The sequence below is a fragment of the Mytilus californianus genome, unplaced genomic scaffold, assembly GCF_021869535.1.
Source record: "Mytilus californianus isolate M0D057914Y unplaced genomic scaffold, xbMytCali1.0.p SCAF_2, whole genome shotgun sequence".
NCBI classification, from domain to species: domain Eukaryota; kingdom Metazoa; phylum Mollusca; class Bivalvia; order Mytilida; family Mytilidae; genus Mytilus; species Mytilus californianus.
In genome coordinates, this window is record NW_026262668.1 from 108,482,689 (window position 1) to 108,504,759 (window position 22,071).

At 33.4% G+C, this 22,071-nt stretch overlaps 1 protein-coding gene across 1 annotated transcript; it reads left to right on the forward strand.

Moving 5' to 3' along the window:
• Nucleotides 1–368: 368 nt before the first annotated feature.
• Nucleotides 369–17,388, forward strand: LOC127730715 (caspase-3-like). The gene is made up of 6 exons (XM_052239228.1): nt 369–1,000; nt 9,396–9,677; nt 11,608–11,706; nt 13,821–14,114; nt 15,892–16,054; nt 17,215–17,388. The coding sequence occupies exons 2-6, from the start codon at nt 9,611–9,613 to the stop codon at nt 17,345–17,347; spliced, it is 756 nt and encodes a 251-aa protein (XP_052095188.1). The 5' UTR covers nt 369–1,000; nt 9,396–9,610; the 3' UTR covers nt 17,348–17,388.
• The last annotated feature ends 4,683 nt before the right edge of the window (nt 17,389–22,071 follow it).

The window sequence follows — 22,071 nt, forward strand, 5'->3', positions numbered from 1 at the left end:
ATAGATTACGGTAATATAATGTAAAATATCAATGAGATTTTTTCATGGAATTACGCTTTAAATGAATATAAATTTTAAACTGAATACGACTTACTCTTTCTTAGGAGTAGCATTGGTTATGTGTAAAATTATCATTTACTTAAGCTGCTGATATATTTGCTTTGTAGAAATATAGCCTATGAATTTCAAACTAATGTTATGTCACTTAAGGCAGTATAAATACCCTTCAACGTCTAGTCTGTGTTTTTGTTAGATGCTTTTTCTGCTTAGTATCGATCTGATGAGTTAAGCCCTTTTCAACTGATTTATATAGTTTGTTCTTATGTTGTGTTGTAACACCACTGTCCCAGGTTGGTTGGGGGGGGGGGGGGGGGGGGGAGGGGTTGTGCGCTCACAAACATTTCTAACACCGCCACATTCTTTGTGTGCCTGTCCCAAGCCAGGAGCCTGTAGTTAAGTGGTTGTCGTTGGTTCACGTCCGGCATATTTGTTTTTTTCGTAAATTGTTTTGTTATAAATTAGGCCGTTAGCTTTCTCAATTGAATTGTTTCATATTTTTCATGTTGGGGCCTTTTACAGCCGACTATATGGCATGGGTTTTTCTCATTGTTGAAGGTTGTACGGTTGCCTATAATTGCTTACATACACTTCATTTGAACTTTGGTGAATAGTAGTCTCATTGGCAATCATACCACATCTCCTTATTTTTATATGAAGCTGGAAATTGTTTTATAATAAGGAAACATATACATTTTATCATTTACTTTTCATCTTAGCAATTTACTTTTCTTTTTAGTTCCGCATTTCAGCACGTTAAACTGAGATGACTTCTTGTCGTCAGCTATGGGATGTCAAAATTAATTATGATAAAGCATAATAAACATATACTTGATTGGTTTTTTTTTATAAATGATAATTCAGTAGTTACATATGTAGGATACCAATGTAAAGTCGGACCAGAGACGGAAAAAAATAACCAACCCATCTGCCAACCAGATAGGTATGTATTCTATTTTACAAATTCTCTTTATCATATGCAAGATTTTTTTGCTTCTTTGCTCTCTTCATCCATTTCTGGAATCCAAAAGACAATCCAGTTGTTTTCTCGTGATTTTCTTTCATTTATTTCTTCGAAAACGTCGTATACTGTCCCCTTTTTACTTTTCGAGCCGGTTTTGTTTATTTAATTTGAAAATTTGAAACGAACACTAGTTCATAGTATTGTCCATTTAAAGTTTGGAAGTTAACTAAAGCTTGATCTGGGACAATCGACATCAAATTTAATTTTCAAGTTAAGGTATCAGTGATTTTCATATTTGTATATGTGTTTTTTGTTTGTTTTTTGTTTTACTTTTAAAATCGAGTGTACCAAAAATACAGATACCCGTATCATATGCAGGAATTGCGTATTCGATTGTTTTATTTATTAATGTAAATTAAATTACAAAAAAAGATATACAATAAGCTCGATCTATGACCCAAATTCTGACCATTAGGGACTCGGATTATCATTATTTATATATAGATACGAAGTATACAAAAGCCAGCCTTTATTTCTTTGTTCTTGTTTTCTCTGTTGGTTATATATTTTCTTTTCGATAAATGTTTAACCCAAAAAATCCTATATAGTTTAAACAACTACTTTATATACACATTTAAGGTCAATGTACGGTAAACTGGCTGTTTCACAAATTTTGCATACAACTTTGGCAAGTTGAACTATAACTGTAACTGGAAATGCATTTATCTCTTTTATCTGTTTAATATTCTGAAATATTATGGAAGTTCATTCAAAATAGATGTACCTTTGTAAAGAAAGCTTATAAAATCGACGAAAAACGTTCTTAAATTTGTCTTAAAATCATCAAATCTCCAATTACCAATGCATAGATTTTTCTAAAAAAAAATGATATGCTGTTTTCAGAGACCACTTATAAAAGGGAGAGGAAAAAAAGTGGTCTCATAGGACAGGAGGTCTTTTAATACATTTTCAATCAATATGAAATGCACTACATACGGATCTAAAATTAATGATCTTATGATGGCAGGTTTGGCTGAACTTGAATTTCCGTTTTAACGATTTGCATCAGTCAAAGAGGTATTCCAGGTGAAAAAATACCACAGAACGTCGAAGTAACCGTAACGTCATCGTGTTGTACAATGTTAGCTGCAAAACGTCGATTTTTGACGTTTTTCACTACCAACTACCAAACTGTAACAGATTGGTTTATATATCAAAAACGAGGTCTCTGACCCTATCATTCTTTTCTAACTATTAAACAGAAATTTATTTATCAACAAACATCTTATGAAGTGGAAATTGCAGGTTTATGATTTTATGACAAATTAAAGAACGTTTTCGCCAATTATGTGTGCCTAATTTGAAATATAATATATTTATAAATCAACTGTTCGAATGAATGTACCTAGGACTAAATTAATGCTAGTGTAGTATTCCCAGCAAATTTAAATATCTCATCGACAGCTTGCTAAACAAAACAAACCGCAAGAACAAAAAATGGTGGAAGAAAAAAAAAACATATTAAACAGCTTGAACAAATACTTTTAGGTCTTTCCACGGAAAAGTGGAATAACCTAATGATAATTACAACAACATCAAAATGTCTTTCCACAGAAAGGTCTAAATACCTTATGATTATAGTCCGAGTCTGTTATGATCAGAGTTTGTCATAGGCTGAGATTGTTATAGGCTGTGATCATGATATAACGAGTAGCCAGCAACGCCTTTAAGTGTTAATATATATTCACATTATCTTCTCTAACCATTTTTTCGGACAAACTCAATTGTCTTTTCATAGAAAGTTTATTTTTATACCACACAATTTTTTTTTTAACATTTTTGTTCTTATGTCAACAGTTTCGTTCTTGCTATTAATACTGTGTAATTTTTGCCGGAGTTCCCACTCATATATATAGATACATATACCGACATTGATTTTTTAGAACATAATTATATTGAAGTTAAGCACTTTAGTTAAGCTTTTTATCAATATCACATATTTAGCACATATCTCAGTTTCTTATTTCTGCTGCAAGGCGCAAAAAAGCGTATAACTGTCATGTTTTGCTAGGTGGTAAAGAAAAGCATTATTGTATTTTACTTTGTATAAAGCATTAAAATGATGTACTTCAGAATGTTCTTCGAATCTATCGTTTTCAATCTTTATCAAACATAGCAATAAACTCATAAAATCACGAACCATTACATTCTGCTTAAAGATGGATGTGTTTTGTCATTTGCAATAAAGCTACTCTCTCGATTACCGAGTTCACCACTGTAAATTATAGAATGAAGTAATAGACTCTATATTTATTATATCTGAGTAACTTTTGTGCTTTCTTTCCATCAGAGTTTCTAGTGGGAGTATATGATTCCATTCTATTCGGTATGGTTAATGACAAGAAACTTGTTTGTTGTTGATGGTATACCTTAATAAACAGACGGGAACAGGGTTTATATAATTATATATTACATATGGTGTAGCATTCTTCTTTTTTCAATGGTTATTATGATCACGTAATTCAAAGGGTATTCCATGTACCTGCAGCCTTGTTTCTATTTTCAAGTGTATGGACGCTATGTTTCTATTTAAATATATATTGACGATCAATATTAAATATCTCGCAAAATACAATGTAAAATACACAGAAAGAACATTGACGTCCATTTCCGTAATACACTATTTAAGTATGTAATATATAAACTAAGGACTTTCACTCAGTCAATACGTTATATACGGACCTGGGGCCAGTATCATGAAGCAATCTTACTGCTTAAGATCATCTTAAGATCATCTTATCTACTAAGAGTGTATCTTGAAGTAATCTTAGAATGATTGACAGCCCTTAAAATTCATGTTGCACTCTTAACCCTAAGAGTACTCTTTATCCCTCTCGGAACACTCTCTTAGTTTTAATCTTAACGACTGGGTATCTCAAACGTCGATAACCAACTTAAGATCGTCTTTGATTACTCTTAGCACATTTTAAGTGTATCAGCAATCTTTTTTCACTGAAAACTTAACAGAAATTTCTAAGAGTGGTCAGGGGCACCCCTATCTCTCTCTTAGTTGATAAAATTGCGCTTGCAATGTTCTTGCATGTGCGTTCAAGAGAACAAAATAGGATATCCAGAAGGATCTTTAGAGATCGAACAAATCCATTGGAGTGGATGTAAACAATTATAGGCAAGCGTACGGCCTTCATTGAGAAAAACCCATACCGTTTAATTGGCTATACAAGGCCCAGACATGAACAATATGAAACTATTCAATTGAGAGAACTAACGGCCTAATTCATAACAAAACAATTTACGAAAAATCATATATGAGACATGTACCAACGACAACCATAGGAGCAAAAAACGACAACCACTCAATAACAGACTTTGGACCGAGCTTTGGACAGGCACATATAGGATAATATAGAATGTGACGGGGTTAAACATGTTTGTAGGCGCCAACCCTCCCCTAACATGTGACAGTGATGTAACAGTTCAACATAAGAACAAACAATAGAAACAAGTATTGAATATAAAAGTATGTTTTTCGAGCGTTCTATTAAACGCACAGATGACTTTTGCCGTGAATTCTAATATTCTCCTAAAAAATCAAAGACGGTCACTTCGGAAAAGTCGATAAGAGTACTATCTTAACTCGCAGTCGTAAGTGTATACTAAGATAGCCGGTAAATTGTTGAGAGTATCCCACGAGGGGATTGGAGATGCGCTCTTAGCACCATCGTAACTTTCTCGTAAAGCGTTCGTAAGTTTCCTCTTTAATGAAGCTTAAGATAGGATTTCATGATACTGGCCCCTGGGGCCGGTAACAAGAAGCTCTCTTAACACTTAAGATCACCTTTAAAGTTATTAATAAGACTGTCTTAGTGACTAAGAGTCTAACAAAAAGCAATCTTATATTAATCTTAGAATGATTGACAGCCCTTAAGACTTTCGAATTTCTTACGGATTTAAGGGAATTCTTTGCCTTCCCTTATCATAAACTTATCAATTCGGGTAACTCAAAAAGATCTTAATTTTCTTGTCTTTTAGTAAGAACTCTTTGCATCAACTTAAGCATTTACGAGCGTAACACGATTCTTACTTAACTCGTTTTAATGTAAGTGTGGTTCTACTCACCCCTAAACTACTCTTTGAATGAAAATGGCGCTTGTTTTAAATATGATGAATAATTAACAGGTGAAGAAAGCAAGATCGCTTTACTGGCATGAACATACGGATTTTGTGTTTTTAAAATTTACTGTTACAAACTTTTGGAAATTATTCTAAATTAAGGAATATATCTCCCTCACACAAAGCTCTGATTCCTTGCCCGACTTTGGCTATACTCTTTTGTCATTTTTGGTTTATAAGCTCTTCATATTTTTAATAAGCTTTGGATTTTCAAATATTTTGGCCTCAATGAATCATCACTGAAGAGACATTTATTGTCCAAATCCGCATCTGGTGCAGAAAAATTGGTACCTTTAATGTTATCACAAGACGTTTATTCCATGACCACTGAAATCCTCTTGATTTTGTGACAGATGCATGGACAAATTATCAAGAAACAACAAATTATCAAGAAACATCGACAGAGCGAGCATATATGACTTATGGTTATCTCATTTACCCCCCCCCCCCCCCCCCCCCCCGATTTCAAATTAGGGGATATTTGAATATCTGTAATCGTTTAATTTGAACTATTTGTTTGTTTTGAAGAAAAGAAAAATTTCATTTAGAAAAGAAAAGTTTTCCCCCGTTTTACCTCCATTATAAAACAAGCGCCATTTTCGTTCAAAGAGTAGCTTAGGGGTGGGAAGACAGACTTACATTAAAACGTGTTAAGTAAGAATCGTGTTACGCTCGTTTATGCTTAAAAAGATGCAAAGAATTCTTACTAAAGGACAAAAAATTAAGATGTTTTCGAATTAGCCGAATTGATAAGTTTATGATAAGGGGATGCGAAGAATTCCCTTAAATCCGTAAGAAATTGGAATGCTCGTTCTCCATAACCAAATGTCTCGACTGTCGATAGTGTTGCTATCCTTTTACTGCATGCAACCACTTAAAGTAACTAGAATCTTTTAAAAGCCTGTACCGTTTACTTTGATATAATGGCCACTGTCTAAACCATAATAAAACATTTAGATTCTCGGTAATTATTAAACCGGCCTTTTAGTTTTATAGGATTCTTAAGAAAAATTTCCATTTAATTTAGAATAATTCAGAATTAATTATTTTTTTCTGGCTATGCGTAAAGCGCCCGGTTTTCAGCCCAATTTTTGAATGAAAGAGGAATGCTTATAAAAGACCTCATCCTTTAACACTTGCAAGAATAAGTTTCTGAGATTTCTTATAAAACTGTATATGTATGTTAATTTAAGTTGTATGGCACATTGCTGACATATATGATACCCACATTTCTAGTCTCGTGTGATTTAGAATTTGTGTTATTTTACAGACGCTTGTCTAGTGTTTATTATCGTATATTGACCTCTAGATGTGTTTTGTGTCATTGATGTGCTGTCTCATTGACGTTCACCCAAATATTCTTTTCTTCAAAATCAATTATTTATTTATTCCGGACTACCAATGTAGTTTCACAAAAACATGAAATGTGATTTAAGAAAAAAAAAAAGTCTTTGTAGAGTGTCTTCCAGTCATCAACTCTATGAAGCCTTATATGCTTTGGTCTTATAGTATCCTCTGTGAAGAAATTTGAAAATTGACCATTCCGAATAAAGAATCGACTCTGGTGGCAATACATAGGGAAATGTTTTACATAATCAAAATAAAATGAGTTACTGTCATGAATGATCTTCGATATATTCTGACAAGTTTGGTTCGAATCGGTCGTGTATACTCATTAGTTTCACAACACAAGCTGAAATGAGATTTCGCAAAAAGTTAAATTAAAACTATGTTTCATCATGACCGTCCTGTATTCGACAGGAAAAGTACGAAAAGAGGATTATTTATAGAAAATTTTCAAATCATCATGACTATGAAGTTTGAAAATATTTAGTATTTCTTTGGGAAAAGTAAGGCTTCGGAAGAAACAAAATTTGAAAAATTAACAATGTTGATCAAGAACGACCTCAGACAACAATGTTTCTGTGCCTGCTATATGATTCAGTATGAAGCAATGATCTTTCCATAAGAAGATTTGGAAATGATAGTTAAGCCTATATAAATTAAGGTATATCTTAACATCAACAAAAAAAACAAGTTTTTTATTTTTATTTTATACATGTATTTTGATGTTATATTTGTTCTTGTGCAATGTTGTTATTTTATTATACATGTATTGTTAAATATTTGTGGATCACTTGTGGTGTTGCATAATGGGTGCTTCATGTTTTCCTATTTAAAAAAACATTGTCTGCTATTCTCATCAATCTGAAGTCTGCAAATGATTGTCGTATAAAACAGCTTCAATTTTGTTTATATGTATAATAAGTTATAAGCGAAAAATATTCGATCATTTATAGTTCTCATCTTTCATTTGGATGTTTGTTGTTCACTTGTTTGTTTGGTGTGATCTCTCTTTTTCAAATTTAAAAATTAAGCAAAAAACAGGGTTTTTTTTTTAAATGTTATGTTGACAAATAAAAAATCTTAAACATTTATATTGAATGCTGAAAATTAAACTATGAAAATAAGGAGATCATGTATTATTGCCATTGACACAACTATCCACAAAAAAATCAAAGGACAATTATGTGAACAACTACAGGTCACCGTACGGCCTTCAACAATGAACAAAAACAACACCGCATAGTTAGTAGGCCGTGTTAAACATAGTTGTAAGCTTTCAGCCCTCCCCTGACCTTGGGCAGTGGAATAGCAACACAACATATGTACAAATTTTTAAATTCAGTTGGAAAAAACACGACTCGTTATATTGGCAGTAAATACAAAAACGCCTAACAAAAAGACATAAAAACACAAAGTACCGATCTAAGAATACTCGCTGTTACTGAAAGCTAGTTCAATGCCCAAATTTTAACTAATAGATAAACCATGTTTTACCAGACTAAATAATCAATTATTACACCTCCAACGTGTTTGTTTTATGCCAAAATAATAGTCATAGAGTATAGAGTTTCCCGTGTAAAACTTAAATATCCAAATCAAGAAACTTACAATCATTGCTGTTCATGTTAGATTTTTTTTAAGTAAGTTCCCCTGGAGTAAATTTCCGCAGTTTAGAAAATTCTTGATTGTTAAAAGCAAGATATAACCAAGAAAAAGTTAAGTGTTATTAAATTTTCTATTAAACGGATCTTCGTAGAGTTTCACAATACACTGTGATCCATGACAACACATGTACAAGTCTGCTATTAAAGGGGCACAACTAGTGCTCATAGGAATACCTACAACCTATCGATAAAATATATTGCCGAAACATACATTAATATTGTCAAGGAGAATACTAATAGCTGTTATCATTTTATCACAGTTCAAGTAAATATATCTACCATATTTATCTTTTCTATTTTATAATAAAAGGCTGAATATGAGTTGCAGCGAATACATTTGCAATCAAAGGTCCATTTGAATAAATAAGAAAGCTTCTATTTGATAAGATTGTGTGGGAGTGTAGTTTAAATGATCGAAAAGACAAAACTGTCTACCGAAAAGGAACCATTAAAAGCACGTATTTCTTCACACTCAAAAAAAAAAATTCCATTGTATGCATATGCTTCATTAAAGTAATAAAAATAAGTTCCTTTGATATTAGCCAGGGAACTAGTTAAAAGGACGGAACGATTAGTTATAGAATACTATGTAGAAGCATAGATGAAACGATATTTGACCGGGGCATTTTTTGCGTATTTTATGTACCCAAGACATAGTAGAGACTACTGAATGTTTAGAAAAGGCCTTAAACTGAGATGTGGTTATGATATAAGTGTCTACTATTTGACTATCCGTGGAGCGCACGACCTTGAATGTAGAAAAATTTATAATTTCATTCTTAGAAACGCCCGTGAAATTATAAATTTTTCGGTACGAACACAAAACGTTGTCAAAGTACTTTAAGTATATTTCTTATCCTATAAATGAACGTATTGTTGTTAACCTTTAAATTCATTTCTAAATTATATCCATGCGTTTCTTCAAATAAGAAACTAGTGATTTTTATCAGACTTCCAAATTTTTATAAAAGGACGAAGGAACATCTTTAATTACGATCACCAAAAATAACGTTCGTTGTAAACATTTGTTGTTAGTTTTACCAAGGATTTGTATCGTCTTACTATACAAATCCTTGGTTTTACATATTACTTTTCTTCTCATACTAGTAGTTGAAAATAATTATAATTTTTATGACACCTTTTTTGTCCAATCGAATAACTCATATATCCAGGTAAAAACAAGAAAAAGGATACAAAAGCTGCACAGGTCGTAGAACTCCATTTAGGAACAACAGTGCTACCACTTAAAGATGCTCGTGCTGTATTAAGTCTGATAGAACAGTTGAAAACCGACCAGAAATATTCCGCCACACTGGGTTTTTTGTCAGATTTGTTCCGGAAGTTGAATACGTTGGAAGATGGACAATTCTCCAGAATAGAGATTGACATGACAGTTAGACAATACCAAGACTATACCGATGGATTTCAATACAGACTTACTGTAAAACCAGTGGGTAAGTCAGTATTAGGATCATACTAGCGGATTTAAGAATATATGCTACAAAACAGATATAAAGCGCGGCTATATATGACACAAAAAGAAAGTTGTTGATGTAAGTACTACACTGAAATACTCAAAACCAAGATAAAAAACTTTGAGTACGTTTATACTTGCAACTTCTACTGAAGAATAGTATGTAGATAAACACACTTCATCATCCCTTCTGAAATTCTTTATCTGCATCCAGTAAATTTTCAACTATAAATATTTCAGTTATTCTGACGTTAATATGATCTTTGTATCATCGTAACTTGTATGGTATAAAATGCTAGTATAAGGGAACGACCATTTAACTTCAAGGGGGGTTATGTTTTTTTCCTAAAAAAATATTCTGATCCCCAATTTGATGAAAAAAAATATTGTGGTCAAGCAGATGACAAAAAAAAAATTCTGAATCCAGATTTTCCTCATACCTTATAGTGTTAAGTTTTGAAAATTTTCTGACTCAGACAAAACCATAACCCCCCCCCCCCCCCCTTGAAGTTAAATGGTTGCTCCCTAACACAATGAGAACATTTGTTTTATGTATGAAATCATTGACAAGATTAATCAAACACGATTTATACGAAAGTTCAAATTACTCTAGTGTGATGATTAATTATTATAGATATATTTTCTGAAATATATTCTACTAATTTTTCGTTGAAAATAAAGGTGTTATTTTGTCTATAAAATATATATATATTGAAGTCGTGTATAAGAGGTATTAAAACAAATACAGTCGACTAGTATAAACAATGGAGTAACTAAATTAATACTTTATAGAATTTATCTGTCAAAACAGTGCATGTTAATGACGACGGCAATATGTGTCAAAATGAAGCTTTACAATGCTGGTTCTAATGGTTTTTGTCAAAACAGTGCTTGAAAATGATGGTTCAAATGATATATGCCAAAGCAGTGCCCCATAATAATGGCTCTTATGATATTTGTTAAAAAATGTCCGATAACGACGGTTAAATTGTACTTGTAAAAAATATATTTTGCCAAAACAGTGCAATACTGGTATAACATTGGTACTGATGGTATATGTAACATATAATGATGGTTTCAACGATATGTGTGAAAACATTAACAGATAATGATGGTTACAAATGATATTTGTCAAAATGTTGGTTTCCTTGGCATTTTTCAAATTTCTGCCTGATAAAGATGGTTCCAACGATATATGTCAAAACAGTGCAAATTAATGAGGTATCTAAAAAAAAATTGTCCAAACACTGCCAGAAAATGATATTTCCAATAGTGTTTGTCAAGCAGTGACATGTAACGATGGTTACAATGACATGTGTCAAAACACTGCCTGAAAATGAAGGTTCTTATATTTTTAGTATTTGTCAAAACAATGTCTGACATTAATGGTGCCTATGGCATCATGTATCAAAACACTGCCTGATAATAATGGTTCCTATGGTATTTGTCAAAACACTGCCTGATAATTTTAGTTCCAATGGTATACGTTAAAATACTGCCTGATAATGATGTTTCCTATGGTATTTGTCAAACACTGCCTGAAAATGATAGTTCCAATTGTATTTGTCAAAACTCTGCCTGATAATGATAGTTTTAAGGGCATTTGTCAAAAACTGACTGATAATGCTAGTACTATGATAATTGTCAAAACACTGCCCGGTAATGATGGTTCCATTAATATTTGTCAACACAGTGCCTGATAATGACAGTTTCAATGATATTTGTCAAAACACTGCCTGATATTATGCGTCCTAATGTATTATTCAAAACACTGCCTAATGATAACGGTTTTAATGGTTTTAGTTTAAAAAAATATCTGAAAATGATGGTTCCAATAGTGTTTGTAAAAAAGTGCTAAATTACGAAGGTTCCAATAGAAAAATAAATTTCATAAATTTAGTTTATTTTAGGTTACTGTTTATTGATAACGAATAGTGAATTTTATCAAGTTCCGGGATGCCCAATCAGTAAAAAAATGCCTAACAGACCAGGTGTGGAAGGCGATGCCAGTAAGTATGTACGCTTCTCATGGAGTACAATTAAACAAGTAAACTACTTATAGTAATTGCATACATTGAAATCGTTTGATGATCACTATCAAACATATTTCTTTTAACATTACGTGTTAAGCCGACGAGTATATCATTGTCCAAGATATCTTAAAAATGTATCGAAACATTTGAATGTACTTATAAATTAAAGTATAGAAAGAACTTAGAAAGGCTGTACTTGACTTTTGTTAAACCGATATTTTACTTGAATGTAAATTTTGGGAAAGTATGGGTGTCGGTTATTGTAACAAATTAGAGCAATTGCAGCTTGAGGTTGCCAGAATTGTAACAGGTCTTCTTATTTTTACTAGAGGTAGAATTATTTATAATGAAATTGGTTGGGAAACTCTAGCTGAACGAAGAGAAAGGAGGAAGTTACAATTATTTTATAAAATTCAACATAATTATGTATATAATGTATAATAATATATAATAATAATAATGTAATTCCACCAACAATCCAAAGTACAGCTGTTTACCCTTACGTAATGGGAATGATATAATATTACCTTTTCGTAGACTCTCATTGATCCATGAATCTTTCTTACTTTCATCTATACGACTGTAGAACTATCTAAATGATTTTATATGCAAAATTAAAAAAAAAATACTTCAAAAGCCCAAGAACCTAAAACATTGTTAAGTTGAAAATCGTAAACACAACATCATTTTGCTCATCTTCATTTTTTGGGATATGTTAATGGTCTCCGTCCGTCCGTCTGAAACACATCAATACTCTTATGTTAGTCTTGTATGTTTTTTTTTTTATTTTGGCTCATTTATATGTTTTGGAGTTTAGTGTAACGTCCATTTTCGCTGAACTAGTACGGCTGTTTTCTGCTCTTTGGTCGGGTTGTTGTCTCTTTGACACATTGCCAGTTTCCTTTCTCAATTTTATCTAAGACCGTTTTGAAAAAAACTTTCATACTATGTAGGATTATTTGTCGTCATATTCTCTTGACCCCGTTGTAGCGTCAGTTTGATTTTCCAATTTTTCCTTAATTTATGAGACTTTGATAATTTTTGGAGTATTGTGACAATAACACCTTGTGAAGGCAACACCTCTCAGTGAGACCATTTGACAGAAAGCTCTCATAATAGTACAAAATTATACCACCATTTTGATTTGCCGTTTTTCACGTCTGCAATGGGACTGTCACTTTTTTTTTAATATTGTAACAATGACACACTTTTAAAGGCAACTCCTCTCAGACCTTTCGTGCGTAAATGACCAATATATATCGTCATTTTGATCCGAACATTTTTATGGAAGATATGGAGACTTTGACTATTTTTTAGCATTGTTACAATTACACCTTGTGAACGCAACTCCTCTGATACCTTATGACAAAGAGCTCTCATACTTGGTGAGATTGTTTGCAATCTTGTTTGTTGCCTATATTATACCGTCATGACAATTGACCATTTCTACGGGAGTTAGGGACTTTGAACGCAAATTTTCTGAGACCGTTAAGCAGAAAGGTTCATAACTTGCAGGGTCATGTGTAGTTGACCTTATTATGCCGTTATTTTTATTTGACCATTTTACGGGAGTTATGGGAATTTGACTATATTTACTTTTTGTGAACGCAACATCTCAGACGCCATTTGACAGAAGCTCACTAGGTAGGTTTGTTTGCCATCATGTTTTGTTGACCATATTGATACCGTTAATTTGATTTGACGATTTCTATGGGTGTTATAAGACTTTTACCACATTTTGACTATTGTACCGTACTGACACATTGTGACATATTTCTAATTTATACTTTCGCTACGGCGTAGAAATCTTGTTGAATTATTATCTTTATAGAGTTAATATTATTTTAGATCCGTCTTGTCGTTATGGTGCGTGAAGATTCTTAATACATCTGTTTATAAATTCCAAATTATGCTTATTTAAGAAATATACTATCTAAAAATCTGAACTGGTTACCAGAGAACTGTCCACTAAATTTTAACATCTGAACCCCCGGCCATAATTATATCACTAACTAATGATCAAAACGAAATCATATAAAAATGATAACCCCTTCAGATAGGCAGTACACAAAACATTATTTGTATTTCAGAGCGACTAGAGGGACTTATGTCAACGATTGGTTATAAAGTAATTAGAAAGGATAATCTGAAGAAATGGGAGATTGAGCGTGAAATGAAAGCTATGGCAGAAGCTGATCAGAAGAAATTCGACTGTTTTGTTTGTATTATTTCAAGTCACGGGACAGCCAACAAAGTTTACGGCAGTGACGGATATGATCTCATGTTAGGTCCCCAGTTAAAAAGATTCAGTGTGGATACGTGTCCAGACCTTCAAGGAAAACCGAAAATATTTTTGTTTCAGGCGTGCAACATAGAAACGGAAGGTACTTCACTACGCTATTTACGTTTTTGTGTGATAATAATTGTTTACTGTGTGCAGCATATTGATAACCTCTACAGTAAAGATATTTGAGTATATTGTACTTTTTTTTAACAGCGGATGACCGTGAGGGCATTCCGTAGTCAGTATGTTGCCGCAGACATTTCTACCCACGTGACTTGCGTTTTTGACTGATTTATAACCGAACGTATTTCGTATAATTACGCGGATATTATCGAGTGCAAAGTAACATTCCTTATCGCTTGTTATATTATATTAATTTCATCAATAAATATTCATGAAAATAATTTTTAAGAACATAGATAAATGATATGAAAATGTTTTATCGTGAGAAATATATATATCAATAACAAATCAAGAATACCGAAAATTTTTGTTAACGCATGCGGAAGAATATCTCAAGAACGTTTTGTAACAAACGCGGGAAAATATGAATGCCTTCTCAAATCCAATCTATTAGAAAATCGAATTATTACAGATGAGTGTCCACAATGCACTTGCACTGCACTATCATTAGAATAGTAGAATAGAATGATATACAAATGGATGAAAATTATATATAACTGTTATACAAATATTAATATAATATATAACAACAAACCAGAGTATACTGATAACAAATGATAATATCACTACAATATAATAGTTATAACGGTGAGGTTCAATTCCTTGTCATTTATTCATCATCCACACAGGAACTTGTCTCCGAAAAAAATATATCTATGTTCCTTAACCTAACTTTCAGGTATAGAGATGTGATTTTTTTTTCTGAGACAAGTGCTTGTGACCATCCACCAGAACTTGCGGTCATCCGATGTTCAGTACTTCAGTACTTTGATTAATTGATAATTTGTTAGCCTACTAGGGGTCCTTCAACATATTTTCACGTATTGTGCGTCAATTCTTTCTTTATTTGTGTATTCCTATGAAGCAAATGAATACAAAACTGTGGAAAAGACTTAAATTTCAGCTTCCGCTATGTGGATGATAAATTGTCTCTTAAAATAACTAATAATGATAACAGATTACCTTCATTCTTTCAATCGTCCTGAATATGCATGAAATATTTGCCACTGGACGTTAAGCAACCAACAATCAATCAATCAATCATTCTTTCAATCCAAATGGCCTCTCAATTATACAACTAAGTCTGTTTGAATTTGATAGAAAATGAAGTTAAGAAGAAAAAGAAAAACGTATTACAAACAATATTTCCGTTTCCAAAAAAGTGACTTTTTCTGTTATGTGCAATAATATTCCTAACACTCTACGTGAAAGTGTTTACATTCAATCAATTCGCTAATGAAAAGCTAGCGTCAACTGCAAGGGTTTGACAGAACTACCTATGTCGGATAAAAATCATAGTTTTATAGTCGCCATCACAAGCTGAATAAACCATTACATAAGAGTCCTCCACATATTTTCTTTATTTATTCCTGGTTCTCATCTGAAATATGGCTCGTTACCGGCTTAGATCACTGGACCATACCTACGATTAGTGTCTAATACATAGAAGGCTATACGTACTTTATGTCACACCTGGTGACTATTGACGGTTCTCAATGAACTGACTCCCGTTTCCATATGCAAATTTTTATGTATTAATAGTGCGCTAGTTTTTGTCTTTTAAGTTTTTTTCCGACATTTTGATATCACGTTTAACATCCAGTCTTTAAATCTATTTGTTTACCACACCTCTAAGTGCATAGGGGTATTTCCCTTACTTACAATACAATATGACTAATCTGTTGATATTTCAGATAAGATGCAAAAAACATTGCAGCCCCTTATAAATGAGACGGACTTTCTGTATGGTTTTTCGACACTGCCGGGCCATCTAGCATACAACCCAAAAGACGGGGAAAAGACTGGATCATATTACCTCTACTCACTATATAAACATCTCAGTGATAAATACAAAGCGTAAGTTAATGATAACTAACCTAGTAACTAACACGTAATGTTCAACGAATTGGAACGTTTATAAAATGTTCAGAGTTCGTATAGCGGTGTGTGGAAAGGATTAGAAACAGTTAAGTCCATTATGAGTAATCTGACCAAAGTTAAACTTGAAAGATGTCTGTTCAAACGTTGCTTAAGTCCGATACGTTCAGAAAAAATATCATAAAGTTTACGAAATACTAAAAGAAATGCAACTTATAAAATATAAATTATAAAATCAGGAGTTATCAAATTATCCTGTAATTTTAAGATTGATTTTTTATAATGGAAAGGCGTGATCCTTACCCAAATGCCAACCGAAAGTAATGTTTCCCAGACAAAAAAAATGGAAATACTTGGCTTCTGATCTTCTATGATGTCAAACCCTCTTGCTGTCTAGAGATTTCTTATTGTCAGGTCGCGCAAACTGTTCTGTAATGTTTTGCGTTTAAGACATTTCAAATTGTATGTACTACTGGAAAATGTAAACTTATCACCATCAAAGGAAGCTTTGTGTTTAGAGTACCGTGATACTCTAAACACAAAGGGTTAAGGAAAAAGGTAGGAAAACACGAAGGCGACGGAGATATGTAGTCAAAAGAAGTTAGGAAAGGTGAGCGATGGAAGTTATTAATATTGTATAACTATCACAAAACTGATTACGATCGCTGGTGGATAACTCGGCCTTACGTGGTCATTAATACACATATTTCAGAAAATATCAACAAAAAATATCTATGAAATAAAGTTTAACTTAGATGCACAAGATATTCTAAACATGTGTTTATGTTATATAAAGGGGAATCGTAATATTTTGAATGAGGAATAATGACTGCTCAGTATTGGATATTTTTGTGAATTTCTCGTATTTACTTTTATATTGTTGGTATGGCCTTTTTTTTTTGGTAAACTGCCTGGTGTTTTAATGACTGGCGAATGTAAAGAAGTTTTTATGGTGTTAAGTCTCTATTGCTTATCATTGGTATACAAGCAGAGAGAACTTTGTTTGACAATGAATGGCTGATAAATAAGAAATTTAAAAATTTGAGGTTTGTGTGTATATGTTTGTGTGAATAAAACCAGATGTTGTGTAAAATTGTTATATGTATATCCTTGTTGTTGAATTATATCATATATTGTAGGTGCGATTTGGTTGCAATTCTTGAGGACATGAATAGAGAATTGGCAGAAAAGAAGTCAGAACTTAGACCTAATGATTTAGGATCCGTAACAATGTTTGTTGATTGTCTCAGAGGTCATTTATTTTTTCAGTGAACTGGAATTTTGAAAACGTAAATAAAAACAATCAAAATTAATTTTTTAACACATGTTGATCTTAATCTCTAAAATAAATGTCCAAGTTTGAACCTAGCTTGGAATAACTCCGATAACTTCTGGAATTTAGACTTCCAATAAACTTTAGACTAAATGCATGCGTTCACTATTGTTTCTCTGGCCAGCTGTTTTATGAACATTCCTTGCTTCAAATGTAAATATGATATATTGTGACAAGTGCATTGAGATCACAAAACGCCATTCATCAAGCTCCAGGTATAAAAAAAAGTACAAACAATGCAACTAAACAAGAATTAACGTCAATTCAGGCCAAGGTATATTAAACTTGTTCGCAATTCCATCAGCAGAAAGCGAATTTCATAACGAACACTAAGGAAGAAACATCAATGAATAAAAATTATTATAATGATATTATGAAAAAAGCTATATACCAGTTTATTTGTCAAAAACTCAAATTATTGCCCAGTTATAATAAAAACGACTAAAAGCCTTACTTACCTATTTTCAGACTCAACGCAATCATCATCATACACTCTATTCATTTGCAATTGTCTTCCGAATTAAGTGTACTCATCTAGAAACTGGGGCATTAAGATATTTATGGTAGTGGGATTGCCTGATTGTTGTTTGCTTTACGCCCAGCTACAAATATTGCATGCATGTTCAGAACGACAGCGACAATAATTACAAAAGGTAGATCCTGCATATAAGGAGTCGTTTAGGATGAAGGGATGACAATTTAGGTTCCACTGGAAAATAAGGCTATATCGGATACTAGTATTGTTACAAATTAATAACAAATGACTGAACATCAGGTAATTGGAAGATTTCTGTTTAAAAACTTCCGTGTATATTGTCATTTACGAACAAACGGACACATGACAAAAGGACAGAATGATTAATACAGTGCATACATGTACAAACATATTTACAAAGAGGAGCTATTTTAGTATCCTGGGGCCTAGTATTTCTTACTATTACGGGTTTGTTCATTGATGAGAATCGTGCGATAACCTGTATTGTTTAGCTCTTGTTCCTTTTTGGTATTTGGTGGATAGTTGTCTCATTGCAATCATACAACATCTCCTTTTTTTATATGAAACAAGCAGTGAGCTTTAACAATATGTTCAATCTGGTAAACATCTTTGAAAAATAGTAACTACTAGAACACACCTGCGACATCGCGGGTAAGTGACTGAATTGTAGCCCCTTTTTAGCCTGATTTTTTAGTATTCGTATTTGCCATCTGATAAAGTCATGTTGATTGTAAGGTGCACAGTTTTCTCTGTTTTCAAAATCTTTCTGTTTATACCCATCCTGGTTTTCTTACTACAACCGCGAATGCTTGGTTCATGCCATTGAGAGCGGACGTGGACATATTTGCAGAGAGAATTCTTCAACATCTTTGAAATAGCTTTGTCAGATTTGTTTCAGGAATCTAAGTATGTCCTTACCGGTTTTCTGTTCGTTGCCATGGCATTTGTGCGGCACCCGGGGGACCTTGTCCCTCATTTTGTATATAATTGGTTTTATTGCATTGAACATATTGTTTTGAGGAAGGTTAACATTCTGGTAGTAAGACCCGTCACATCAAGGCTGTGAAACTGGGTAGGCAAAAGCTCATACTAAATCTGAACCTATACAGTGTATTAAATGTCCTCCTTTACACCATGACCCATGGTAGTGCTCTTATTACAGGAGGAAGATACAGAACATACATACATGAGACATATACTATTGGTATCGGTATCGGATTCGACCCGGAACTTGTTAATTATTGGCATTATTAATTATGTGGAAAACAAAAGGACCTGGAATCAACACCATTGTCCTATATTAGTTATATATAAAGTTGAATTCTTTGATTAGTCGTGTTTACGTCATGACGGCTAACAAATTGGACCTCGCTATTTTAGTATTATAGATGTATGTATGTTTGTATCCAGTAACATTTTTCTCTCTTATTCATGTCATTATTCACACAACAAACTATTACTTTCAAACACGATCGTGTGTATGTAACAGTAAATCCGGTCCGGCAGTAAAATTTGTCCCCTGGACCATTTTTACTAGGTAATCAAGTCCATGACCATAATTTTCCTAGGAATGTAAGTCCCAGGATAAATTTTCCTAGGAATGTAAGTCCCAGGATAAATTTTCCTAGGAAAATAAGTCAATAACTAGTAAAATATGTCTGGCACTTATTTTCAGGATAATCAAGGAAATGGTCGTTTTTGCCTAGGAATAATAATAACATGGACATAAATTCCTAGGAAAATTAGTCTGGGTACGTAAGTTTTATTAAAAGATTAATGCACAACTGTTTAACCAATTATTAAAACATAACAATGAAAAATTCCATTGTTTGCATGATTTCTTTCCTTACAAATTTGCCTAGTAAAATAAAGGACGTAATAGGAATATTAATGACATGGAAATTCCTAGGAAAGTTTGTCTGGGACATAAATTTTATTAAAAGATTAGTGCACAACTGTTATACAATATTAAAACATAGCAATTGAAAATCGCATTGTTTACATGCAAATGATCTCTTTCAAGTGAAATAAGGGACATGGACGTGTTAACCTGATGAGAAGGACCTGAATTCCTACGAAAATTAGTCAGGTTACATAAATTACTGACCTAGGACTAAAAATACTAGTAAATTCTGTAACCATGGACTTTTTATACTAGTAATATGTGTCCACCAGGACACATGTTACCAGTTCTAATTTATCTCTTACATTTAGATAGTGAAAACTAAATTCACCATTAATCCTACTGACACAAAAAAATCAAACGGAACTAACCGTCGTTACAGTAGCCAAAATGATGACTTCTGGATCCCACAACTGGGAACTGTATCTTATGGCTGTCATCACAAAATTAAGGGTTCGGCTATTTTATCAAGCCCCCTTTGAAGCTCGGTTAATACGATTGATATTTTCAATAATGCTCTTCGTCGAAGATGCCGTCGTGTCCATCATCATGACGCATCACGTTCAAATTGGGGTGTTTTAATGAATCACCTGATGAAATTTATACAAAAGTTTGAAAAACAGACAAAACCATGCAATACAGATAACGAAAACTTAATATTTGCTCATGGTTATTCTGTCATCGGTGGTCTCGTGGGTTCAAACCGCCGCCTGGTCTATGAAGGGCCATTCTGGTCACAATGCAACTTTTTAAACGTTCGCCGGAGAAACGCGTTTCATTTTGTTCGCGTACCCTAGAGCAACGCGTAACAGTTAGTTAACAAATCAAACGTGCAATAGGTGCAACGTGTTGCTCTAAGTAACGCGAAGGAACTGTTCTGCGTTACTCTAGGCTACGCGAACTAACTCGTGCGTGTTGGTGTAGGGTACACGAACCAACAGCAACGCATTGCTCTAGGGTACGCGAACCACCAACAACGCGTTGCTCTAGGGTACGCGAAAAACCAACAACGCGTTGCTCTAAGTAACGCGAAGGAACTGTTCTACGTTACTATAGGCTACGCGAACTAACTGGTATACGTGTTGATGTAGGGTACGTGAACCACCAACAAAGCGCTGCTCTAAGTAACGCGAAGGACCTGTTCTGTGTTACTCTAGGCTACGCGAACTAACTGGTACGTGTTGTGGTAGGGTACACGAACCAACAACAACGCATTGCTCTAGGGTACGCGAACCACCAACAACGCATTGCTCTAGGACACGCGAACCAACTGCAACACGTTTCTTTAGAGAACGTGTCAACAACTGCATTATGATCCGAATGGCTCTTCATACGGGCCAAAACAAAGACATAAAGTTGGTATATTTGCTGCTTCTAAGCTAAGCGCACGGCATTTAGGAGGAAGATCAAAGACTGTTCGGCTCGGATTCAGAATAATGTGGCCGGGACCGCTGACATGTCTTTCTGTGGACTGTGGCCGTGTGCTTTAGCATGTTCATATCCGGCTCAGCGTGTCGGTCTTTTACAAATCATATTATCATGCTCTCGTTCTGAATATGCTATTTTGACGTATTGTTTAGTTCTCAAGCGACTTTACTGTTGAATTCAAGATGTACGTTAAAGTGTCAAGCCGACCTTGTTTTATCTAGCTGTGACCCCTTTCAAAACACCATATAAAACCAATACAAGAGTATTAGAAGATTATTTCATTACCATTTCTTGTTTTTTTTTATAGACATAGTTACCAATAAGTTGGGTAAACTGCTGTAACTGCTATTTGTATCATACTTTTTTTAAAAGTAACATAACACTGATCAATGTATTCTCTTTTTCTTAAGTGAACTCAATATACAACTGTAATTTGTTGTGTAGTTTTATGATTAAATATGTCAGTGTGGAGACAGTTAAAAGAGTCCAGTAAAATTCCATTTTCGACAGTTAAATCCCTTCTTGACTATGGCAATTCTTTAATTACAGTCGTGTAATTCGTTAAACAAATATAATCTTTCATCATTTAAAACTTCCCAAACGCCTACATTTTGATTTGTTCATTGAGGCTGTTTTATGTGGTATCTCTGTGTGTGGTTTATGTGAACAAAAAAATTTAAGTTGTCTTTGAATACACATTTCAACACTTATTTTAATGATTTGAGGATGCTTGAAAGGATAAATGATCTTTTCAAAATACATTTAATTTTTGGAATAACGTTCCAGTCCGCCTTTACTTTGACCTTTGTCGTTAGTATTCACATAGTGTCGTTGAA